This window comes from Zosterops lateralis (genome assembly GCF_965231275.1).
Source record: "Zosterops lateralis genome assembly, chromosome: 13".
NCBI lineage: Eukaryota > Metazoa > Chordata > Aves > Passeriformes > Zosteropidae > Zosterops > Zosterops lateralis.
In genome coordinates, this window is record NC_139773.1 from 18,239,524 (window position 1) to 18,266,005 (window position 26,482).

Genomic DNA, 26,482 nt, shown 5'->3' on the forward strand with positions numbered 1-26,482 from the left:
TTAGCCTGAAAGGACTTGGGCAAATCTTCACTCCTTTCCCTCAGGTCTCAGAAGCCCCCATGGATGCACACTAAGGACTGCAAACTGGGAACCTTGTATAGGAACGGGGCAGAACACAGGCCAGTGCTTCTCCCCTCTTAAACAGGGGGTGCTTCTCTGTGGGTGAAAAATCAGGAATGAGTAAAACCATGAATTGTATCTGCCTTGAGCTGCCCTCCAGACCTTCTGGGACAGCACTGCATGGAACTGGGGTGCCTGCAAAGCCCATTCTGCTCAGAGAGACAAACGGGAGGCTGAGCACAAGGTGACTGCATGAAGGGACATCTCTTCTCTTGCACTGCCCATTCCATTCACACAGGTTCCTCTGCGGGGCACCAGGGCCACCTCCTCCCCCGTGGCACTTGTCCCACCTCTTCCCTGGTGCGACAGCTCCGGCTGGTGGCTGCCGAGGGCTGCAAACTGCATTCACATGGAAACGTTTGCTCAGGAGAGGGAACATGGCTGTGCCAAGCAAAACGCCTGATCTTCCTGATGGCATCCATCTCCCAAACCACAAGGGACAGGAAATGTGGCAGATGCTTTTGTGGAACACCCGACGTGCATCAAACACACGTCGCTGCTGCTTTCCACAGAGCGACGAGGGCACAGATTTAATTACACACGAGCTCTCCTAAATCAAGGAGAGAGACGGTTGAAAATAGGGTGGAAAAAAACCCAACATTTAATTCAATTTATTTAGCAGCATCTTTATTGCAACAAAGGTTTTGTAATAAAACGCAGCAAAACTAATGTCTCCACTTTACATGATTAAAAGCCATGGAGCTCGGGAGGGGGGAGGGAGGGAGCCCAATAAACCCACTGGAGTGAGACATGCAATTTTGTTAACGCAAACAGCAGGCACTTCATGTTCTCAAATTAAACACCTGAACTTCTACTGAGCAGAACAGCCAAGGAAAAAACCGCAGGAAGAGCTCTCTGCCTCTTCCAAAGGGGGCACATGGAAAGTCTCTGCAGGGTTCTGGCACTCAAGGAAACAGGCAGGGGCCTCACCTGGCTGAGGTTTCACTTTCTCAGACTCTGTTATTGCCTGGGCAGGGCTTGGGTGTCACGGCAGCAGCAGGACAGCCGGACACACAGACACACAGCAGGAGCACAACCCACTTCTCCTGGCAGGGAATATGGGTTGGAACTCAGAGTATGAGAATTCTCCACAATTTCCTACCCAGGTTCAGGTGCAGGTGCTCCAGGGTTAAAGCATTACTACACTATCCCACGCAGAAAGTTTTTCCATAGCCTATTTCCAAATGCCACTAGGAAGTGGGGAATGCATTTTCCATTCTAATATAATGAAGTTAGTTATTTTCAAAGCTTTGCTTGGTGCTTTGAGCTCATTTTTCCATTGAGTTTGTAAAAATTAAGCACTTCTGGGTACATACTAATTTTACTGTGTTCTGAATAAAAAGAGATCATTGAGAACAAAGGGAGGTGGGGGTGAAACCCAACAGCTTTGCACATCCCACACTCACGAGGCATCACTGGAAGCTGCACTAAAATGAGGTGAAAGAACGTGCTTTCACCAGGAACAAAAACAAGCAAACCCAACCACCTCAAAAGACAGGAAACTGCCTGCACCAACACACAACAATCTCAGCACTCAGATCCCCATATTTCATATATGTTCTTAAACATATGAAAACATTCATCTCAAAGACACCTGTGCAACTAAATATCCACCATGCAAGGAAGACTCAGTCCTGCTCTTGCTCAGAGCAGGGCTCCTGCTGGGCAGACACAGCTGGAAGGCAGAGGGGCCTCCACAGGGACATACCAACCTCTGGTTTGGGAGCCACAGCAAAGGCTCCTCCTCACACCTTTTTGCTCCACAACCTCCCTTGCATGTGCTCCCCCAGGATCTCACTAGTTCTGCTTAAAACTCATGTTAACCAAGTGATTCTTTAACATGCAGGAAGTGATGAAGTACAATCCCAAATATCAAACAGGCTGGAAACCTCCTTGAGTGACATTCCCACCTCCAGGACTGTAAGGTACAGCCTTGTCCTGGTCCTTGGCCAGACCAACACTTCACCATATGAGGTGCAAGAATACCAGTCCCCCCCAAAAATAAGGATGCAAAGTCCCTCAGCACTAACACCTTCCTACCTCTGCAGTCTCGATCACAACAAGGCCTTTCTTCACTGGGAATTTAGTTGGAATCAGACTTCATCTAAGGCATCTCTTTTGCAAGAACTACAAAACTCTGGTGATAAATCCTTCCAGCACTTCCACAGTAGATAAGAGAGCACGGGGGTCTTAAAGTGCTTAACTACAGTAAAAAGAAAACGGTAGGAAAGAAAGAATCCATAATTTATGTTGCAAAACAGAGCAGTTACAGTATATTGTACTTTAATAGCTTTTTTGATGTATATATTTAAAACAGTGGAAGGATGCATTATTAAAAATTCTATGTCAGCACTTATAATCACATCCTGCCTCAAATCCAAACCTAGCCTGGTTTACTCATGTAATGTTTAGTTCTTCAGTCCCCCAAAAAAAGCACTGTTTGATGAAGGCCATTTTTGTTCTGTTTTTTTTAAACAAAAGGATCAATTTCATCTTAAAAATGATATACATTTACATTCAAGGATAATCACCTCTAGAAAAAGAACAAAAACACCCCAAAAAAGGAAGTTAATTTAATATTGAACAAAATATAAATAACCTTGGAAAAGGTGAATACTATCCATGGGTAATTTTATACATATATGTATATATGAACAGATATAGATATATGTATATATAATACAGCATAAACACGTAGGGAACACAATGGAATTCCAGAGGAACAGCTTATTTTTGTCTCTACCCATTGTTGTGTTGCACATGGGCTCCTCTCTCGGTGCTGACTGTAACACACTCCCCAGGGATGCTGCCTTTGCTTCGGCCACAATTAATCGCTAAGAAAACACATTCCTGAAGCTGGGCTCCATCCCTGCCACGCCCTTCCCAAAATCAACCCGTTATTGACCTGCTAATGGGGCTTTAACTGATCCACTTGTAATCACAGCGATCTGAAAACCAGCAAAGAGGCCAAACCAAGGCTCCTCACTGCGGAGGAAACACTCCCTGCAGGGCTTTGGCTCCTTTGTGTATCCCAAATCCCAGATCCTGTTCTCACACACGGCTTTTACAACCGTGTAACTGCCCCAGCTCCCCTTGCTTTGGTGCACATGCCCAGCAGTTTGAAAAACGATGCAGTTTGATCCGATACAGGCAGACTGTGTTAAATCCCAGAGTTCTGGGATCAAGCTGAACAGTACAAAATCGAGGAAAGTACAAGGTTACAACATGTGGAGTTCTAAGAGCGTAAACGCAGAGAGTGATTCCAGATTTTCAGCAGATGAAAAGAAAATCATGCTCTGCTTCTCTCTAGCACCAAAACAGAAGGAAAATGAAGTTCTTGGGTTTCTAAGGAAACCATTAAAACCTATCAAAGTCCCAGAGGCAAGTCCCAAAGGGAGAATTTTCTGGATTAAAGAAAAAAAATTTTCTGTGGATTTCTATCCTAAATTACCTCTTGCCAGTTAAAAGTGCCTTCACACACTTCTGCTTTTCAGCCAAGCCTGCTGCTTAGTTAAAACCTCAGTAGCAAAAACACAACTGGGACTGCAATTCCTTGAGGGTTACCTGAAGCTGTACAGAAAGGGGTTTTCAAAGACAGTATCATCATCATCATGCACAGTAGTGCTAGAAAGGACCCAGGAACAGGGGACTGGACAGGGCATGAGCTTGGGAAATAGCCCCTCATACATGAGGAAATTCAACAGAACAGTTCATATTGCCTCACATGTAAGGTCTCCACACACATCCTCTGCAGACCTTGCAGTCAGAGTATTGGATTTCTAAATTGTAACAGGATGCATATGCCTATATCATGCTGATGTGAGGTGAGGAAGGAGTATTGCAAACCCAGCTCCAAAGTGAACATCGGGGACAAATCTCAACAGGATGCACTTTGAAGCTTCTTTGAAAGTTTACAGTTTCTGCTTTTTAACTTAAGTTAGTTTGCACCTCAGAATAAAAGATTGTTATGCCCATATCACAGTAAAGTATCAATTCACTTCTCCACTGAAATCAAGTACAATCAGGATAGGTTCTCAAGCTGCTGGAAGAAAAGAGAATGATTTATCCAAGGGGAGAAGGAATCAAAGAACCTGGCATCAACTGATCTGAATCCAAACTTCAAATATGTTAAGAGACAGCTTAAAAGTCTTTCTTCTTAAAAAACAATTAACATCTAGACAGGGAATGTGTTCAACTTGTGACCACCTTCTAAGGAGTGAGACACATCCCTTTCACAAAGCATAAAAGCTATATGATAGCATTTAAAATTAATAAAAATTGTAACCATTCAGGTAAACTCTTCCTGTGTAGTGAGTAAATCATCCAGTATAATGTAATAAGATACTAAGGAACACACTGTAAAAATACATCAATTATGCCATAATGCTTTTAAAAAGTGAAGATCTGGTGCTGTAGAAGTACGTTGTTTTCAGTTTCAGCTCGTCCCCCAAGAGAACACCCATGGTACTCTATTATACCACAGACATTGGATTTTATTTACAGCTTAAACTTAAAGTTTAATAACTAAAGTTATTAGATCACCGTACTTTAATTTCCTGTATGGCACCAAATTTACTTTTTAAAAAAAAGTGTCTGTGAGGGTGTGTACGTGTGTGTACGTGTGGCAGGCACCAGAAAGCAAAAGTTCCATCCTATTTTCTCTAGTTTCCTACACCTCCCTGTGCGTGGAGCAGAGCTCTGAGGTCGTTCACATGGCCTTCATGGCAGCGATGCGAGAGCCCAGGTTCTCCTGCAGGTAATAGAGCAGGTGCAGTTCATAGTGCTCCCCCGACTCAGGGACCCTGATGCTGTGTCTCTCCTGAGGGTAGATCTGAAATGGAAAATGAAGTCGTAAATATCCACAGGAGTTGAAGGTGCCAATGTTTAAATCAGTTCCAGAGCCACATTCCAAATGTCCACGGAATGTCCCTGCATTAACCCTGCTCCTGAACTGACACACCTCATCCTGCACTGCCTGAACCCAGGAGAACTCACTGGGATCCAGCTGTGCTGGAGGGGATCAGCCTGGCTGAGCAGAGGCAGCTCCTGACCAGAGCACATTCCCACTTCTGCAGTGTGGTGTGGGATCCCTGGGCTCCACCTGCACTGAGCCAGCAGGGTTTAATTAAATGCAGAACCCTGTTCCATGCTTGCATGAACACTGCTGCACTGCCTTCCAGCTGCAGAACCTTAGGAACAGCCTTAACTACTTATTTACCCAATTTTTCTTTTTGTTAATTCATAAAATATTAACTTTAAAAAAATCCTTGGCTCAAATGCTACAATTTTATCCTAGAATTCCAAGGTGTCCAGCACAGCCATGGTACAAGTTTCAATTCTGCACTCCTCCAAGACACACATACCTTTACACCCTGGCTCTGGCCTTACCTGTAGGTCATAGGGTTTCCCAGCTCTCACCAAAAAGCTGAGCAAAATACTGGTGTGTGCAAAGTGAACGTTCTCATCCAAGAATCCGTGTAGCAGCAGCAAACGGTTTGGTCTGGGAAAAGCAAGAGACAAACAGCTCTAGACAGCATCCCACTCATTTCACAGTCCACAATCATCCCCACAAAAACACTCCCCAAAAAAGATTATTTGCACTGAAAGCAGTAATTTCACAGTTGTAAACTGCTCTGGATAGACACGTTTCTTGAACCTGTTCCTTCCTCCTCTGAAAGTTCTTCCTGCACATGTGTATTACAGTCAGATCTTTTATCTGAATATCTTATTTATTTCTCAGCAATGCTTCCTAGCTTGGACAATATGAGGCCTCAAAACTTGCTGATTGTCAGCTCTTTGGCAAGAAAGCCCATGGCCCTATTTTGCTGTGCTGAGACAGCCTCAGAACACACAAAAACATCTCAATCAACTAATTTTTGTTTAGCTTCACGTGGCTCTAAAGTGCTATCAAATTGAAGATATGTTTGTCATTTCTTTAGACACAAAATACAGTATAAAAGGTCTAACACGAAATGGTCTGTGATTATGCAAATGTTCATTTGAGTATTAAGCTTATTAGTGTTGGGTATTGTTGGGGTTTTTAAAAAATATTATTTAATGTGAGCATTTGTGACTAGAGAAATACCAAGAACAGGGAGATAAAAATGTGTCCATGGGGCTTGAACTTTGCTGGTAGGAAAAAGAAGACAAACTTACTCAGAAGGAAACTTCTCAGCCTGCATGGCCACGGATCCCAGGTAGTAGCCCTGCTCGTTGTGCTCCGGGTGGCCCATGTAGCGCTCCGTGTATCCCGTGTCATAGAAAATCCACAGCGTGACCGGGGCTCCGGCTATGGCCACCTGCCAGTGCCAGGAGAGGGAATGACAGCACTGCCCCTGACCTGGGAGTGACAACTCTGCCCCTGACTTGGGAATGACAGCATTGCTCCTGACCTGGGAGTGACAATTATGCCCCTGGCCTGGGAATGACAACTCTGCCCCTGGCCTGGGAATGACAACTCTGCCCCTGGCCTGGGAATGACAACTCTGCCCCTGGCCTGGGAATGACAACTCTGCCCCTGACCTGGCCACATCCTTCCCTGCCGTGGCTTCATCCCACTGTAACTGTGGAAGGAGCAAAGCAATCCTTGCTGTCTCTACCTCAGAGCACAGCTTAGCTATGATCCACATGTGCTGAAAACCAGGAAGAGCCTACGGGTAAATTGGAAGCAACTCTAAACATACCCCCCTGCAAGGGATGCCGAGGAAGTGCATTCTGTGAGGGTTTTTTGTGGGTTTGGGTGCATTTGCATGTCTAACAGAAACAGCTCCCTAAGACTCAGCAAACTGCCCTGCATGGCTACCACCAGCCTGCAGAGAGGCTTGTGGAAAAAAAAAAAAAAAAAACCAAAACAAAAAAACCCACCACAAAACCACCTAAAACCCCTTTGCAAGATAGGTGTTTGTAAAGGTAAAAATACAACAATTGTTAAGGATTGAGACAAATAATTATTAAATGTCGCAATAATATTAAAGCAAGAGTAACCACAAAGAACAAAACACATTTCAAGGGCAATAACCAGCTCTTCCCACAACTCTACTCAAAGGCAGTCTGGCTGTTTATTATAGTGGTCTCAAGTCAGGCAGGCACAAGAACCTCTTTCCAGTACCTCTCCCCATCCCCAGGCTGTCCTGGCTGCTTCAGAACACACTGCTGTGCAGCAGCAGGGGCAATTTGATCTGGGAATAGATCAGTCTGCAAAGGAACTGCTCTCTCAGGGCCACAAAGAGGAGAAGGAGGTGTTGTTTTTCACCAGGATCATTTCCCTTACCTGGTTCACAACACAAAGAGCTCAGCTGACACTAAGTGGGCAGCAGTTGACACTACCTAAGGTACCTTCAGCACAGGTGACCTGAGATAGGTAGAGGTACAGGAGCACAGCTAAGTCATTGCAAGCTCAACAGTCCAACAAATTGCTAGAAAAGCCACTTCTCTCTGAAGTCACCCAAACAGAAGAGTCTTGAAGAAAACAGCCATTGCACTGTGTCCTAACTTGTCTAGAGCAAGCTCCAAGGTCTTTGTGCTGTGACCACCCATGGAAGTCACATTATTAAAGGAAAAAATCTGTCTGCTCCACCAGAGTAGTACTCAATGCATGAACATACCCTGAAGATATCTGACCTCTGTGTTAAAGCCATTAGGGAGAGGTAGCCTCCGTAGGACCAGCCGTGGATGCCCACACGCTCCAAGTCGATGAAGTCGTACTGTGACGCCAAATACTGCAGCCCTTCCACCTGGTCATCGATTTCTATCTGTCCCTGGCAGGGCAGAGGCAAAGTTCTGTTAGTTACAGGCAAAAGTTACACTCTCAGGATTGCCCAAGGTAACCACCTTCAGAGCTTTGGTACTCAGGAGTGATCCCTGCTCATAATGCAACTGTCCTGCTTCATGAGCTGCAAATTGTATCTGTGAGGAGTCCCAGCCTTGTTATGAACCACCCTGTGTCAGGTTGCAGCTGGTTCACAACCTCAAACCATGACACTTTATCTTTCCCACATCAAGCATCTCTCCTCCCTCAATTCTCACCTAATACACACTTCCTGTCCCCAAACCCTGGGAGTGTCACACAGGCAGTGCTGGGCACCTGTGCCAAACCAGTGCTTCAGTGCTGGTAACACTGGCACTCAAACCCATCCCTGGTTGCGAACACAGCCAGACTCAGAGCCCACTTACCATTTTGTATTTAAAGGCTCCTTCAAACTTCAGCCCTCGGTGGCAGGAGCCCCTGTTGTCAATGACAACAACAACATAGCCTAGAGAGGCCAGGGTGTTCAGTCGGAAGTACTTGATTCCTTTAAACCGGTTGTTCACCAGCTGTACCTGGAATACAAGAGCAGCACAGAATCCAGAGGTCACCTCTTAATCCAGATTTTGTTTATATTTACCTTCCTTTAAATGCTTTATACAATTTTATAATGTAAAGTTTTCAAGATCCCTACTCCCTGCTGCAGGATTCCCTCTCCCTGCTATGCAATAAGCTCTTCTCCCAGTAAAACAAGTCATTCTGTGTCACAGGTATGAAGAGCTGAACTGAGGTCCAATGAGACAACTGGAGAGGAGGAGGAGACAGAACTGGGAACAAGGACTACCTGATTCCCTTTTCTCCCTGATCCAGCTCTGCTACTCCATACCTGTCCTCAGACAAGTGGCAGTGCCTGGATCCATGAACTGGGAACAATGAATCCCCACAGCACCTTTGGCCAAGCACCTACTCACCAAACAAAATGCCACCTGCTGCCCTCAGCACAGAGCAGGAAGTGTTCCTGCAGGAGAGCAGTGGAGTGATCCCTGCCAGCCCATCCTACTGCTCACCAACTCACCTGAGGGCCTCCATAGATGAAGAGCACTGTGGGGTACTTCTTCCCAGGCTGCAGGTTGTGGGGTTTGTACATCATTCCATACAGTGTGAACCCCGTGGAGCTCTCAAAGGAGAACACTTCAGGGGGAATGTAATCAGGAAGAGGACCTGCCATGGGAGGGAACAGAGAGCCTGGCTTTAACAGGAATGGATGAGTAACACAGCTCTGCTGCACCACTATCCTGTCACCAGTCTCACTGCAATCCCAGTGGAACTCTCCCACACTTTCCAGTGGGTGTGGCTGGATCCAGGCAGAGACTGGGAATGCCCCAGCCTTAGGTGAGCTTTCTGAGCCCTATCACATCCCCATCCCTGCTTTCCTGTGAATGACAGTAACTCTTCTCCCCTGACACAGACATTACAGATGTCCCATCCCTTCCTAATTCCACTTAGGACTTGCTACATTAACACATGGAAAGCACAGGACATGAAGTATGCCTCAGGTAAGCAGAAATGAAAGGCAACAGAAATCCAGTGGAAGATTATAGCCCCAGAGATGTCTCATGAAGACACGAGTAGGCAGCAGTACACACTATTTAAGAAGTGCACCTCCCTCCCCAGGAACACAGTCTTTAGCAGGCACATCACACAGAGCAAGTGAGTGCACTTAAATCTCTCCTTGAGCTAAAACTGGCAGGATAAAATTGATAATTTCCACTTGAAATTCCTTCATGGTCTGTTTATATCCATTTGTTGCTGAGCTGAAAATGTCCCTCCTGTACTTCACAAACTCCTCACACAAGCCTGAGTTTCAGAGACAAGTCTGGTCAGCCACAACAGCCATCTCAAGCAAGCATACACTGGGATATCTTTAATCCTATGATCCTGCTTGTCCTTTTCCTCTCCCTCATCCATGCCAGTACCTGCTGAATCTAAAATGGTAGCCCAAAATTCCTTAGTCCTATGAGCTGCATCATCTTCTGATCCTGTCAGTCTGTACAGTGACACACAGTGGGGGTTCTTCTGATTACTGTACTTGCTGATAAACATGTCACAGTCCTGGGGAGAAAAAGAAAATGCTTTGAACTCCTTGGTGCAGAGCCACAAGGAAGTGATAGTTTCTTTTGCATTCAGATCTTTCAGAAGGTGTTTACGGACCAAATTAAACCAGAAATCTGAGCACTTTTGCTTCTGAAACACTACAGCCCTTAACACTCCAAACCCAAAGATACACCTAAAAATCCAAGAGTGGCCTGAGGAGCCTGTCACAAACCTTCTGGGCCATGAATTCCTAGCTGGATTTCCTGGAACTCCACCCAATGCTGCTCAGGCTCATCTCCTCTGGTGATTGCTCTCTAGTCCACTGCAGGCAGAGAGTCAGGCTCAAAGAGTTTTAAACAATTCATCCTGGTTCCTTTTACCTGAAGTGAGCTGGAGAGCAACTGGGAAGTCAAGTCTAGTTTCCCAGGGTGGTTTTATGCACTGACTGTACAACACACAGGAGGGCACAACACAGCCTAAAATCTGTTTTTGTTATATATCAATACTGCCCTGTGTGCTGAGGGACAGGATAAGCCTGGGCTGAGGCAGGGCAGCCCTGGCAGGCACAGGTACCTGGCTGACACAGCAGGCGTGTGAGTAACCGCGCTCTGTCAGACGCTTCACCTCCCCAGGGTTCTCGTAGTTAACAACGTACAAGTGATGCTCCAGAGGTGAGTCTTTTGTGCCTTGGAAGTACACCAGTTTTTTGGCTTCATCCACATAGATCTGTCAGGAACAAAACAAACAGCACATCCCTCAATATCCAGTTCTACCACCTCAAAGTCTCCCCCGGATCCCTCCTGCCCAACTTCCATAATGCTGAATTGGAGCCCAGAAATATGCAAGGGATAAACCAAACAACTGCTCTCACTGTCTACAACTCTGTCAGTTTGATTGAAATGATCAAAGAATTCATCCAGCTCAGAGCTAGAAGAGCAGCAGTTTGGGGACCTTTCCTTCCCTCCTTGTGCAAGTTCACAAGTTACACAAAACAGAAATACTGTGTATTTTGGCTAAAACCATACTGGATTAATAGATTTATACTGATCCCTCCAAGGGACCATCTCCCTGCAGTGTGTGGGGCAGGATATCCAGGAAGCAAGAGCAAGACTTACATTGGATCCATGTCTGCCAAGCACTTCCCATTCCCCACTGGTAATTGCTATCTCCTCTTTGATGAGGCACTTGAAGTCACCTGCAAACAGCCAATGTACAGAGATTTTTATTTCTAAAAATATTTTGTCACTTGCACAGAAATAAAGGTTTTATACTGAACAATAAGCAGGCAAAGGAAATAAGAGCTGTCAAAAATGGAGAACTTTGAAAGAACTCTGATTTTATAAGATGATTTCATCTCCCTTATAATGAGGGAGATCTAGCAAGAAAAAGAAGTCAGATGCAGTTAGAGAAATCTAATCAACCCAAGATATAATGCTATGTGGTAAAAAAGACCCACAACAGTTGCATGAAACTAGGACCTCTAATAAAATAGTGAATATTTTTTGTGCATACAGAGCTCAGTAGGTGCCTTCAACACGCACTAAGTAAGTTAACTATCACAGCATGAAACTGTGAATTTAAGAACACATGCTGTGGAAAAAAAACCACTCTGGGAGCTTTACACACAGTGATTTCCTGCATCTGAGCAAGACCAAGTTCCAGCAGTGAAGAGGAAAAGCCAACTAATTCTCACAGTATCACAGAGAGTTTGTTTTCCATCTGGTTTTTGGAAACTTTTCCCTCAAGTCCATAAAGAAAGACTGGGGTTAAAACAGAATAACCCCTGTACAATTTCCAGAGGAATGACTGTACACTGTGAAGAGCTTTCCTGGACAACAGCAGAAGTTTCCAATAAGACAATAATTCCTGCCAGCTGGAAGGACATTTATTTCCTCACTGGTCAGCAACACATGCCCAATTAAATCACAAGAACAATTCCCCTTACTTGGAGCAGGGAGGCCTCCACAGGACCGTTTGTACTTGCTCTCCTTCAGAACCGAGGTGACCTTGTACAGGTGCCGGAAGCCTGTTTTGCACTCAGAGGCAAAAATGAATTCTATCTCATCTTCTTGGGTTTGAGGGAAGACATGGAAGATATCATGGATCTGAGGAGACAGAGCAGTGGATCAGTGTTACCAGCAGGACTCTGGCACTGCAGTCACACAAAATATGTTCCTCTTGCTGCCCAACACAGACCACACAGTCCAGACTAAATGGGTGCAGCACTGTCCCTTACTGGGAGAACCAGTTACACTTGGAGCTGCAGCCAGTGCCACATCCCTGCAGCTCCAGCTTTCTGCCAGTCAAACTCTATATCCTGGTCACCAAACTAATTAAGTTTTTCTGCACCTGCCCTTCTAGCTTAGACACAGAGGTGGGTCCAGCTCTGCACACCTCGATCCTGGGCTGCCTGCAAGTGAAGGATTATTTAAAGAAAGATGAGCTGACATCATCTTCCCACTAATCAACGTGTCAGCTTTTGCTTGAAGGGACAATCTTTGGAGGACTTGGGAGCATTTTTCTTCACAGTATGAGCTGCCAGTCAAGAACCACTTCAGACAGTAAAAATAATGGAGAAAGGGAAACTCACTGCACTATTCTGAAACCAAACACTTACTAAGGAGAGAATGTGGCATCTAAGAGAGCACTTGCTGTATAGGGACCATTCACTGAAAGGCTTTGTGCAAATGTTTTCTGCTGAAAGATGCAACTATGTGCTCGTGATTGATGCCCCCAGGCACACCTCCAATGGGATGTCACTGCAGAGACAGGGATCTTTATGTGCAGCAGTGTGAGGAGAGGCAGTTTACAGCAGTGACCAGGAACACCCAGGACTGCTCTCAGCACAGGCCTTGCAGTTCACCTCCCAGAACATCACACCCTTAATTTGTTTCACCAGACCAGATGTAGTTTCACAAAGTGTTCAGTGCCTGTTAGGTGACTCTCAGGACTTTTCATCTTGTGCCATCTTGATCCATCTTTTTTGCCTGGAGAATATTTCATCTGGTGGCACTGCTGGTGCTAACAATTGGAGAGTGTTGGTGACACTGTGGGCAAGGGGCTGCCTGGGAACACCAGAGCCCTGGGCTCTGCTCCTGCCTCTGAATACTGCATTGACTCAAGCAAAGCAGCTCTGTTTTCCCATCCCGAATCTGTTCTCTGCATCCTGCTTTTCACAGCAGGAAGCACTGAAGCACAGAACTTGCACAATGGGATCACTCTGCTTGGCAGCACAGCAACACCAACATTCAAATTCTTACGTTTATCCAGATGTCTGTCGTTTCTTCATAAATAATGAAAGGTGTAACAGAATCTGGTACAGCATCAATAAGTTTCTGTCTTTCCATTGCATCATCTTCTGTGGGGATGAATAATGCAGGAGGGATCAGGACTATCTGAAGCCGAGTTTGGGAGCGATCCAGCAAGATGGACCAGATGCTGTTGAGGACACAGATATTAGAGAAAATAACATGTAACCATGAGTATGACACAAGTCTGAAGGTCTCAGTAGCACTAGGCATTCTGAGGGAGTCAAGAATATTCATTTGCAGATTAAGCCACGTGCAAAATTTCACCCACATAAACAAATCTCTTCCATAACACAAGAACCTATTTCGCTTCATTTTAATATTGCATAAGCACTGCAAGTTCAAAAGTTTAACTCATTCTGTTCTCCCTGATTTGAATTGTGCTTCAAGGGAGAAAGAGAAGAGAAAAATCAGAGGGAATAATGAAGCAGAAAAAAAATTTCAATTGAAATTTTAGGATGCTTGTGAAAATACTATTGTTAGATCTACACCTGGCAGAGAATAACTCTGGCATCCAAAGGGACCAGCAGCAGCCCCTGCCATATTCTGATGGCTTTGTATGTAGCTCCAACAATAATTCTGCAAAAAGCAGGATAATATAGCAAATGTGTCCCTGGTTTTCTTCCATATTTGGATGGGAAAGAAATTGAAAAGGTGCAAGCCATCTTTAGTTTCAAAACCTGGAGGAGTGCACGTCTGGAAAACCACGGAATCATTTGGGTTGGAAAAGACTCTTAAGACTGAGTCCAACCATTCCTCCTCCAGCACTGCCAAGCCCACCACTAACCATGTCCCCAAGTGCCACATCTACACAGCTTTAAAGTCCCTCCAGGGATGGTGATTCCACCATTGCCCTGGGCAGCCTGTGCCAGGGCTGGACAACCCTTTCAGTGAAATATCCTTTTGGAGAAGCTTCTGGTGAGTTAGAAACACTGTACTACATCATCTACAGGGTTAAAATGACATGCAAATGTAAGTAGCACTTACAGCAGGTTTTCTGATCAGTAAGTCTGGTCAGCAAGGATGGTCCAGTGGTTAGGGCGCTAGCCTAGGGCCTGGGGGACCTGGGCTCATTTCTCTCCTCAGCCACAGACTTCCTGCGTGACCATGGCAAGGCACTTAACCTCTCTGGGCTTCAGTTCCCCATCTGTAAAATGGGGATAATAGCACTGCACTCTCTCTCACAGGGATGCTGAGAGGACACACACATCAAAGGCTGCGAGTGCCCAAACCCAAAGCAGTAGGGCCAGGGAGCAGAGAAAGACACAAGGAGGGCTCTGGTTTGGCTTTTGGAAAAATGGTTCCCTTTGCACAAACAAGTTGGTAGCAATGTAAAAGTGAAAGCAGGCTTAAGCTGGAAGAAGACAGAGACCACTACAATCTGCTTCTGACTGTATGACCCCAAACCCTCTGAGCAGAGACAGGATTAACATACGCACTATTTTCCTTCTGGCGTCCACCCAGCTCTAGCAATGTACTCTACTCCTTCAAAGAGGATCTCGAAGGGCTGAACTAGCTCTTTATCCACAACATCTGCAATCTGTTGACAAAGCAGCAATTCAGTGACACTGAGATGAACCCCCACAACCAGTTTTTCATGCACGACGAGAGCCTGGACACAGAAGACTTTTTCTGTGCAGCTCATGCAATTTAGATTGTTCAGCCTTTTGCAACACAGGGGACTGAAGCCCGTCTGTCTCCAGAGCCCAGCACAGCAGGAGAGCTGCACACTGCCAGTACAGCCAGGGCTGGGACCAGAGAAATCTGGATGCTGCTCACAAACCCATCATTCATCTTGCACAACTCATTTGAATTCTCAGTGCCCCCCTGTGAAAGGGGAGGTGATTTTTACTGAGATTTTCATGGATAGGTGCTGAACATCCTGCATGACACCCAGTTCTCAATGTGGTCTTAATCCATGAAATGCAGTGCTGCAGTCTGTCCCTGCTGGGACTGGGAACAAGTCCCAGTGGTACCCAAAGGGTCCTGAAGGCTTTCCCTGCCTTTGCTGGCTGACACCAGCATCACTATCCCAGCAGGTGACTGCTGATGGCTGAAGTAGCTCTAGAGTTGGGACAATTCCAATAATTTATGGCTGTTAATGTATCTGTTTGATTAGATTAATTTCCCATCTGTCCAAAGATCTTGGACTGGCCTGTGGAAATTTCTGCATCTGTTTAAAAAATCCCAGGTCAAAAGCAAAGTTCATCTCTTTCCATATGTTCATGCTTTTGTAAGATGATATATTATATTTGCAATCCAATTTTCCCAATATCTGCAGCCAATCAAGAGATCAGTCACATAAGAAGGTCTAACCATCCACACCTACAATACTCTGCTCTGCAGCTGAGTTCATACACCAGTGGTAGCAAAGAAAAGCACAGCCTTGAGAAATACTGCTGCACACTGAGTATCTGCACAGGAATGAGCCAAGGGCACTGCCTTCAGAGAAGCCAGGAAGCCATCACAACCAGGAAAGTTTCTTTGTACAGAACTGGAAAATTAATTAAAAAAAAAATCACAGCAATTAAATGGATTTGGAAAATAAACAGAACATAGACTTACTCTGCCTTCTGCATTGATTGTCACTTCAGAGATCTTGAAAGTGACCTTTGGATTTGCTGTACCTATAAAAACAGATGTTAACAGTCAGGCATCAATTGTTTGCTGTGCATTATTGTGGTGTTACTCATACAGGACTGGAAAAGGCAAACAGCAGAATGTTCTTTGATCAAATAGCCTCCCTGCACGTCTGAGAGACAGCACAGAACCAGGCAGGGGAAAAACAAACTGTAAATGTGAGGAGATTTAGAGGATGTAATCCTGCAAACTGATCAAGAGCCACACTGCTGTCCCAGTCAGTCTTCTCTCCCACAGTCAGTGGATGCATTTACAGGGTGGAAGTAAATGCTCTGGAGTGACTGGGATAGCAAAGCAAGATTTGGTTCATTGTTTGGCTGTTATTCCAAGGTGGTGCATAGAAAGTGATCCAGTGCTGAAGTGAAAACTAAACACCTAAAAACCTATTGCCATCACTAGTGCCATTATGATAATAAAGCTACATATTGTTTAAGAGATTTGGGTTTTGGTAGCTTGTTTTCTTTGCATTGAATGGAGCCATGGCAAAATACTCTCAGAAATCTGAGTGTTCACAAGCACCAAATAACCACGAGGTGTCACCTCTTGCTTCCCAGCCTCACACTGAGCCTTTCTCTATCCTTGACACAAGTAGTAAATCAGGAAAAGCAGAGAGCTTTTCCAGTGAATCTACAAGATCTGAATGAATTCTGCAGCTTGAGAAGGTCAGCCAAACAAAGATATTTCTCCAAAAAATGAAGATTTCAGGAGTGAGGAAAGAGAGCAAACCACTGCCACCTGAGCAATGTGTCCTGCTGTGATAGCAAGGACATCTCAGAAAGGTTGAATTACTCAAACTTTCCCCACAGCTGACAGTAAATCAGCCCTCAGCATGTCTGCTTAAATCCTACTTCCCTGATTCCAGTGGCTTCCACTTCAAGCCTGCCCTCAGCCCTTCACTGCTGAAGCTTCCAGATCATCCACAAATGCAAATGTGCAAATGTGACCACAGGTGATTTTCCTGGCAGGCTGCAGCAGGACAGGTTTGCTGTTTAAAGTCCAAGAGCAATCCTGGAGATCAGAGTCCTCCAGAGAACTGGAACTGCCAGAGTACTGCCAGCAGCTAAACAGAAACCCTCCCAAAACCCCAAAAGGCTGTAATTCTGGAGCTGTTCCCTCAGAAACACAGGGCTCTAACAAGAATCAACTCCTTAACAACTCAGGTCTTCAGGATTCCAGGGAGTGGCTCAAACAGTGACAGTGAGAGAGGTTTCCTGCCAACTCCTGACACTCAGAGCCCTCAGTAACCACAAGGCTGCAGTATCAGCACAGTCACCAGTGACTCACCCAGCCTCCAGAGCAGCTTCCCCAAACACATTTGGACACCAATTCAAAGACTACTCAACACCTCTCTGCTCTAGGCTTGGAGAGTCACTGCTGTCAGGCACATGGAATAAAATTGGTGACTTCCAGAAACAGGGATGTAAAGTTTCAGGGTCTCACCAGTTTTGGGGTACCGGAAGGAATCTGTTCTTCTTGTCTCCAACATGGGTGATGTGACGTGGATAATTTCCACCTCTGACTCATCGTTTTCTTCATAAAGAATTTGAAGAACTTTACCCCCATCCAGTGCTGTAAATGAATTAACATGACAGAATTACAGAACAGAATTATCAGTTATTGCAGGCATCAGTATTCTCTCAGCAGCACAAGCAGATTGGAAGGATGAAGAAAAATCCAATACAGCCTGTGATTCACGTTTCATTAAGCAAAACACTGAAACTCCTACAACTCCACCACTGTTGTGAGAAGGGAAGTCTCTCCTCCCAGTGCTCACAAGGCCCCTATAACCTGCCCCCTTGATCCAGACAGCTCCAAAGGAGGCCATTCCCAACTTGTAGAAGGAAAAGTAAAGAGCAAGAGAGAGCTCTGCACTGGACAGAGCTGTCACACACGCTGGATCCCCACACTTACTGGGCTGTGCCTTTGGGCACCACCAGTAGCCAGTGTATCTGTCAAACTCCTCCTGCAGCACAAAAGTGGCCACGCCAGCAGATTTTGGATCCTCCTCAATGTTGGCCAGTTCTAAAAAAAGACACCCAAGAATTAGTTCATGATGTGCTGCAGAACCAAACCAGTTCTGCATTTTCCCAAACACAGCCCAAGCTCACCCCCAGGGAACAATTACACGATAATAAATCTGACTTCTCAGCAGATTTGTTTTCTGCTTCCAGCCTTCTCTGTTCATATATTTAGGGAGGATTTAATCCTCTCTGACATGGCAGCTTCTTTTAGGAAAGGAAAGCCATTCCCTCTTCTTACTTCTACCTAATCAGGCTCTCAATTAGTCAAAGAAAGAAAATGTTCTCTCTACCCGAGTTCAGTGAACTGGAACTACAACTTCTAAGAGAATCAAAACCCCGAACCTTTCTGAACAACTGAAACTGAATACATAAACATTCAAAAAGCTGAAAGCATCAGTTTTTCATTCACGAACCAAAAGTAACAGAGTTACATAACATCTCAACATGATGACATATCCATAGGGTTTCAATATTTTTCCTGTTACCCTGGAGGTAACTTAGCAGCACTCCATAAATAATTATCATCTGAGAAGGAGTCATTGCTACAGCTTATTTTTACTGTACTTACATAATATTTTAATATTAAGCATTTAAAGAGTCTAAAGCATTATTATGAAGTGTCATAAATTTCAATTGACTAAAATTTAAATTATATAGTTTAAATATAAAATGAAATTGATTTTTAAAGTGATTTATCCACAATTTCCCATTTTCTTTCTTCCAGGATAAACGCCTAAAACAGAGCTGAAGAGGGTAAGAGGTGAGAACCTAAGTTACTGAGTATGAGGGGCCAGCAAAAGCCCTAGAGCTTTTCAGAATCTGCCTAAATTGTTTCTAAAAATCTCTGCAGCTTGATTTCACTGACAGAAACTTTCCTCCAGCTCTATTCCACCCACAGCTCCTCCACTCAAAAAAGGCTGTTCCAGTGAAAAGCAATGTGCTGTGTTTCAAGAGAAGAACCCTTCCATATGTATCCAACAAACAACTCTTTCTGACAGATTGCACAGTGCAGAGAAAAGAATTATCCCACAGTATCTGCACTACAGGAAATCTACACAAACAAGGTGGAATAAACAGTGGCCATTACCCCCTTTTCAGGAGACCCTTTAGTGCCATTGCTCAATGCAGTCTAGCAAGAATAAGTGCAGAGGAGGTAGAGGAATTTAATTGAGGATGCATTACCATTGTGCACAAATGTCAGCCTCCTTTCTTCCCTGGATTCTATATTAGATATCCAGATGTCATTGCAATGGATAAATGCAATCCAATTTGGATCAGCTGGACAAAGCTTGGGATCCATCCGGATATTTGGACAACTGGTCTCTACCAGAATGGGTCTTAAAGGCTGTTGCTGTTGGGAATTAAAAAACAAAAAAGAAACACAGTAAAATATGATAACTCAGGAAGACATCCACTGAGTAACCCGGATTTCAGAAGACCACAGTAGTGTGGACACTGACTTCATGTTTAGGGAGGAATCTACCCACTTTACACACAGAAAAATACTGTGCAGATATTTTATAAGGAAAGTTGTGCTTCTATGATGGTTCCACCACGCCTCTTTCCCTGGAGCTAAGGATCAGCCCCAATCAGAGGGCAGTTTGTGTAGAGAAGCCTGGCACACTCTTAAAAACAGCACCCTAAAAGGGGCTGGCAGAACATGCAACCTTGTCCTCCAAAAGCAACTCAAGATACAAAATTACCCACAACAACAGGGTAGATAAGCACCAGCATCTATTATAATAATAATAAATTATTTCAGCTTTGAAGGCCAGCTGCAGCACCAGCAGAGTGAAGGCTGCTTGTTCTGCAAGTTGTACAGTCAAATGGTGTAAAAATGGGTGTAACACATCCAGCACTGACCACAGAACAGTGACCTGGAAACTGCAGCCTGGGGACAAAAGTTGTCTCTGATGTGATGTCTGACTCCATGGAAAAGCACAGAGCCTTTTGTTGCTTTTTATGGACACTGTTAGTCATGAAAAATCAAACAAATCTTGTGTCCTGCCTTGCTGCCACAATTTTACCACTTCTTCTAGCCCTGCATCTGAGTTTCTACAATCATGGAAACACACCCCTGTGGATAATCCTGTTTCCAGGGTTATCAAGGTCACTTCCTGTGCCAGTGCAATAACTGCTGATGATCTGCTCTTTGCTCTCACTCCAAGCCAAAGGAAGTCCTTGCCAGAGCAAAGTCCAGCAGAGAGACAGAAGATGAGCAAACTCACGGTGAATCCATGGGGGCCTCCATCTTTCACATGATAAATCCCACTCCCTGCCTGGAAGAGGAAGGTGCCGCTCTCCCTGTGGTAATCATAGGAGGCAATCCCAACGGTGCCGATGCGCTTCCTCTCCCGCAGCAGCTCCTCTTCCCGGGAGTACATCCCATAGTCCAGGATGGCCTGAAAAACAGGCAGAGGAGCCCAATCAACATCTCTTCTCTGCATGCCTTACCCTGCTTCCAGGAGCAGATGGCTGAGCAGACATCCTCCTCCTCCAGAATCCTGCTGCTGGCTGGAAACCCACTCCTGCTTTGCCTCTGCCATCAGCACTCGTAGGTGCAGGCCATGATCAGATCCCACACAACTGTAAACTGACAGCCACTCATCCCATAGCAAGGCCAGCATTATTCCCAACACTCCCTGGTATAAGAAAGCTCAGACTGAGGGTCTGTTATTTCTAGAATGAGCAGGAGAGGCTTTGCTCACTTTCACAGACATGCAGTGACTAGTCTGGTGGGAGGAGAGCACAGCCGGAGTTTTACGTCTGGCTGACAGCCCCGGGAAATAACTCGGGGAAAAATCCACCTCATTCCATGTGGGGTTTGTCCCACCTCCTCCAGCCTGCCATGGTGCATGGGATGGGATGGTGCAGGCTTGCTATGTGCAGCAGGGAAAAGGGAATCCACATCCCAGTGAGTGGGAAAGGGATCCTCTGCTCCAGCGTGAGTCACGGAGCCACTGACTGATCCTCGGGGGAATCATCACTTCCCCTGCAAGACAGCAGGGAAGAGATTGGAGACTCCAGGCTCCCTCAGCAATCCCCAGGATCTCACAGCACAGAACTTGATGCAAATTAGCACTTGCCATCTCTGCCAGCAAAGGAGTCATCCAGCACACAGAGAGGATGGAACACCAAACACTGAGGAGAAAGCTGTGCTTCATTTTGGGACAGCTGAAGGGTTGGCATGTATAAGGAGAATCTTTACATTTTTGAGAAAATAAACTTTACATTTTCACGGTGAAAACCCCAAATCCCACATACTCAAAGCAAGAAAGAAATCAGGACCCACCGGAAAAAGATCCAGAAGAGGCTTCCAGGAAAGCAGCAGGACAGCAGCTTTGTTTATGGTTTTGGGTATTTCAGAATAGAAGAGCGTGTTCTCCCTGTTCTCCCCAGACATTGCTATCGTGAAAGTGAGGTGAAAAAGAAGTATATTAGCTTTCTGTTAAAAATCCAAACACTCTCAAAGGATGCCCAGGAACAGTTTCCCAGGCCTTTTCTACCAGTGGAAGCACTGATGATCTGTGCACTGCAGCCTCACTTTGGGAACTCCCTGTTTCATAGAAGTGCAGAGAACAATGACACCCAGGACTACCCCATGCTGCTTGAAGCACTCTGTGTTCTTCTCACTGCTCTTTAATTCCATAAGCTTTATAAATCAAGGAGGCTTTTTGTGCCAATTCCCCTGTCTGGGATACACAGCCTGTGTTTCAAAGGTAACTGACCTTTAGGGAGGTTTGAACATCCCTGTCCTGCTCCCCTCTCTCAGTGCTATTCAGATTTCTGAAGGCTCCTGCCCAGGCACATGGGGATCAGCCCAGGGAGAGCCAGGTGTGCTCCAAGGGAAAGCCAAGCCTGATCTATGGCTCAGGAAGTGGCACATGAGAAACCAGAGCTCATCCCAAGGAATCAACCTCAACCCATCTGTTACGTGCTTGAACTCAGCATCATCCAAGGATTATTTCCCCCATCTCATGACAAGAGGAAAAAGAGCAGCAGTTTTCTGACTCTGTCACTGCACAGCACGTGCAAAGACTCTGTGAATCACAAATCTGAGCTTAAGCAAGTAGCCTAAGTGGCAAGCAGTGGGGCTAGAACATGGCTCTGGCTCCCAGCCTCTGCTTCAGCCATTGCTTCTCTCCCTAATCCAGGTTTTCATGGATTTATGTCCAGCTACTGCAGCTCCTGAGAAAAGCACTCCTCCACCACAAGGCGTGCTCCAAAAAGCCACTCAGAGGGTTGCTCACAGTATCACTTATGGTGCCAAATCACCTCTATCAAGTGGACATCAATTAGCGAAACAATGCACAAGTGAGGGATTGAATCCAAGAACAACAAACTATGTGAAGTTTTTTATTATTAAGACCAAGAATGTTGAGAAAAGTATTTACACTTTAAGCTGCCCCTGACCTACGCTGCTATTTACTGCCCACAGGATTCCTGGAAAACCTGCTCCATTGGTAGCTGAGGCACAAAGGACTTTCAAAATTACACTTCAAATCTCTGCTTTGGAAGGAAAATTTGAAGGAGAACAAGGTTCCACCCATCAGCTGTAATAAGAGAAAGGAGATAAACCTGCATAACTTTTGGAGTGAGTATATACTGGGAGTGACAGAAAAGGGACTGAACAAACTTCCAGCTTGGGAACATGTCCCCAAGGCCACTTCCCAGTTCTTTCCCAGGCCTGATGGGTGACCTCCAATCACGCCACTCCCACGGGAGATTACCTCACAAGTTTTAATGAGATATTACGATCACAATCATGACTTTTGACCAGCCAGTGTAGCCTGGAATCCCTTTTGATTTAACTGCCAGAACACCCAGCTGGAACAGTCAATCCCAAAGAGCCCTGCAGTGACACTGTCACAGCCAGCTCACCCAGATAGTAGATCCTGTCGGAATGAGGTCCTTCGGGATCATTTTTCTTCACAAATGTGAAGTCATGAGGAGCTTTTGCCATCATGTATCCATGATACTTCCGTGTATCTGTGAGCAGTTTCCGAAGCTGGCTCCAGGAATGCCTCTCTACATAGAAAGGTTCCAGTTTTGGCTGCTCCTCCCTGGGGACCTGCTCCTCACGACCTGCAGTCTCAAAGATTTCCAGGCCCGGCTGTTCAGTTTCCATGGCTGCTGCCATGTTGCATGTTTCTGGAAAAAACACAACAGCAGAGCTTCAGCTCCAGCAAACCCTCACTGCACACTCCCAACACACCCCACAGCAAAAATGCTTTAAGAAAACTCCCTTTAACGTGGGGAATAAAACCCACAGCAGAAGGAAGAGAACTAGGAGATATTTTTTCTGCTCTGGAAAAACAGGTTGGCACCACTCAGCCTTTCAGAAGGGACCACAGACTTCACGGAGACACAGATTTATTGTCGTGTTTCTCCCATGCCCACACATACCAACCACTCATTTTAGGTCATGAAGTGGATAAATTCTTCCCATTTAAGCTCCCATCTGCTTCTTTCCCTGAGACCTCCACATATCACCTCACTACACTGATATCAGAACAGGGGATGATTAGGAGAGGAGCAAGAGCTGGGACAAACAACTGCTCAGAATAAGTAACACTGGTAGCTGATCTGGAACCATCAGGCCACACAACAGGCTGAAGCAGCTCATGTCCTTATTCCCATTATTCTCCCATAACTCCTTGAGTTTATTTGTATCTCCTTTCAAACTAAGCTCAGACGGGTCTAGCAGTGATTAACACTATTATATCATCTCAATTACAAATATCAGAAGGGGACACAGTGCAAAAATAATTTCCCAAATGGATTTCTCTGCAACACAAGTCTTATCTGTCCAACAGACTGTTAATTCAACAGATATCTCTTCCTGCAGACTGCTGGGCTTTACAAAGTGTATCTGAGCTGAAATTATCAGCCCAGACGTCTGGCAAGAGGAAACCAAGTCCTCGCACTGTAAATCCCAGAGCTGAGGGCAGCTCCAAAAGGATCCTGTCACATAGTTCATTCCTGGAGAGCCCAAGGTGTAGGGTTGTCAATCCTCAAAGGGAGGGAGGGGGTGTCTATATATAGCATGGAAAGACTGCACAAGTGTTGTGTACAGAGCATGTTGGCCTGAGCCTCACAAAACACTAATACAGCCTAAATAAAGCATTTCCCTCGAGCAAACAGGCACTGCAGGATCACTGGAGCCCCAGGCACAGGCTTGGGCAGCTGGCAGGGCTCTCTGATGGACTGGCTCCCCCATGGCTCACCAGAGCAGCTGAGACACCTCCCCAAAGGAGTGAAAAAATAGGATCTGCTCCTTGACACAAACTCTTCTTAACACAAATAGTTCAGTTTCACCTCCGGCAACACAAACCAAACAAACACGGGTCTTTCTTCTGCTCACACTATTAACAGCACAAAAATCCTGAATAAAAGAGCCCTGTCCAACGGGAAGGAGGGTCCAAGGCATGTACTGAGCAGTGCATGCAATGAGCAGTGTCAGTTCCTGACGAGACAGCGCCAGGAACTGACAATGAACCTTCAAACCTGAATCGCAAATCTCGTTTCGTCTGAAGAATTCCAACAAAGAAAAAAACCTCCCTTCCCCACCTACCCCCAGATGCTGCTATTTCTTAACCAGACCTATTTCTCGCAAGAAAAGGGATAAAAACCGAAGAGCAGTGGACGTTAACGAGCCAATAGCAGCGGGAACGGCCACTGGGCACGGGAATGTGCCAGGGTGATGCTCCCGGGGGTTCCTCCATGGCCGGGGGCAGGTCCCGGGGGGACGGCGGGCAGATCGCGGGGGTCCCTCCATGGCCGGGACAGATCCCGAGGACCCTCCACAGCCCGGAGAGGACCTCGGGGGGTCCCTCCACCTCCAGGGGCAGATCCCTCCCCGGGCAGAGGCAGATCCCGGGAGAGCCTGCACGGCCGGGGGAAAATCCCAGGGGACCCTCCACGGTCAGGAGCAGATCCCGAGGAGCTCCTAAAACCGGGGACAGATCCCGGGGTTCCCTCCACGGCCGGGGCGGCGGCCAAGCCTGGCCGGGGGCGGAAGGCTGGGCCACCCCGGATCAAACCCCCTCCTCCCGCCCACCTCAGGAGTCCCAAAGTCCCCAGAGATCCTCCCCGGAGCGGAGCCCCCTGCCCGATCCCCGAGGCTCCCCCGGTACTCACGGCGCTCCGCGGCGGCGCTGCTGCCGAGCCGCCCCGCCGGGCCGCTGCTGCCGCTTCCGCTTCCGCTTCCCGGAGCGGCCGCGGGCACGGCACGTACCGGGCAGGGCGCCGCCCGCCGGCCCGTAGGACCGGGGACAGGGATGTGACATCCACCCGGGAATGGGGACAGGGACACAGGGACCCCTGGCACAGGGACTGGGACAAACACACACACACACTACAGTATGCACGGGGGTCAGGTCATGCAACCTTCCCTTAGGGCACAGGGATCCTGCGGTTTTAAAAATCGGGGTTTTTTTGCTCTCCAAAAAATGCTGCCACTTCCACACAGGGGACAGAAATTCCCAGCTGTAATAAGGAATGTTAAACTCAGGGCACACCCAGGTTCCGGCAATGTGAGCCCCCAAAACAGTCCCAGGCTCCAGAGTTGTGAGCCCCCAGACAAATGTTTCTATACCTCTGAATTTTCCTTTGCAAACCACAGTACATTTTTTTCAAAGGAAAATGGGGTTTTGACCTCCTATAAACCAGAAAAGAATAATTTTTGTGCAGGTGCTCCCTTCTAAACACGCGTGCAGGTGGAAACTCTGGGTCGCACTGGGATCTGAGGGCTGGGGCAGCCCCAAAGGGTCCGTGGGGTTTGTGTTTTGAAATAAAGCCCCCAGGGGACCACTGCTACGGCCACCCGAACTTCTGCAGTAATTTCACAGCACCAGGGGCTGGCAGAGGGTGAGAATCCTCCATCCAGGGGCAGGCTGGGCCATGGGTTTGGTGTCTCCACACCAGATTCACATGGAAAGCCCTGAGGCTGCGACAGGCCGTGCCAAGATGGTCTGATGAAAGATGGATTTGCTCTTGGAATGAGGGGCCCTTGTGTGAGCTGCTGAGGGAGTGAGGGGTGGCCTTTTGGGAAACAACAAGTCAGTGCTGTCCTTTTTTAGCATTATTATCACAGAATCATGGAATAGTGTGGGTTGGAAGGGACCTTAAAGCTCATCCAGTTCCAACCATAGGCAAAATCAGGTTACCGCAAGCCCCATCCAAAGGGCCTTGGACACTTCTGAGATGAGGCAGCCACAACTTCTCTGGACAATCTGTGCCAGTGCTTGGCCAGCAGAAGGCCCTGGGCACATAATAATGACAATATAAGGGTTTAAACAGGTTGGGCATCACGGCTGCAGGATTGCTATTTTCTAAATTCTTATCAGCCTCTCCTGTCACGGCTGAGATGGGGCCAGTCTCTTCTATCCAGTACACAACACAGGACAAGGGAAACAGGCTTAAATTGTGCCAGGAGAAGCTTAGTTTGGATTATTTGAGGTTTAGTTAGACTTTATTTGGATACACTGGAAAAATTTCTTCACAGAAAGAAAATTTCTTCACAGAAAGAAAATTTCTTCACAGAAAGTACTGCT

The 26,482-nt window shown here is 46.3% G+C and overlaps 1 protein-coding gene across 1 annotated transcript; it reads right to left on the minus strand.

Annotated features, from left to right (window-relative positions):
- Positions 1-744: 744 nt before the first annotated feature.
- Positions 745-25,114, minus strand: DPP8 (dipeptidyl peptidase 8). The gene is made up of 20 exons (XM_083871058.1): positions 25,068-25,114; positions 22,809-23,078; positions 21,220-21,332; positions 20,156-20,329; positions 19,110-19,278; positions 17,818-17,928; positions 17,347-17,475; positions 15,832-15,893; positions 14,706-14,806; positions 13,219-13,396; positions 11,904-12,063; positions 11,074-11,153; positions 10,532-10,684; positions 9,841-9,976; positions 8,940-9,085; positions 8,293-8,439; positions 7,725-7,877; positions 6,277-6,419; positions 5,509-5,620; positions 745-4,951 (listed from the first exon to the last, which is right to left on the minus strand). The coding sequence occupies exons 2-20, from the start codon at positions 23,065-23,067 to the stop codon at positions 4,829-4,831; spliced, it is 2,649 nt and encodes an 882-aa protein (XP_083727184.1). The 5' UTR covers positions 23,068-23,078; positions 25,068-25,114; the 3' UTR covers positions 745-4,828.
- Between the last annotated feature and the right edge of the window lie 1,368 nt (positions 25,115-26,482).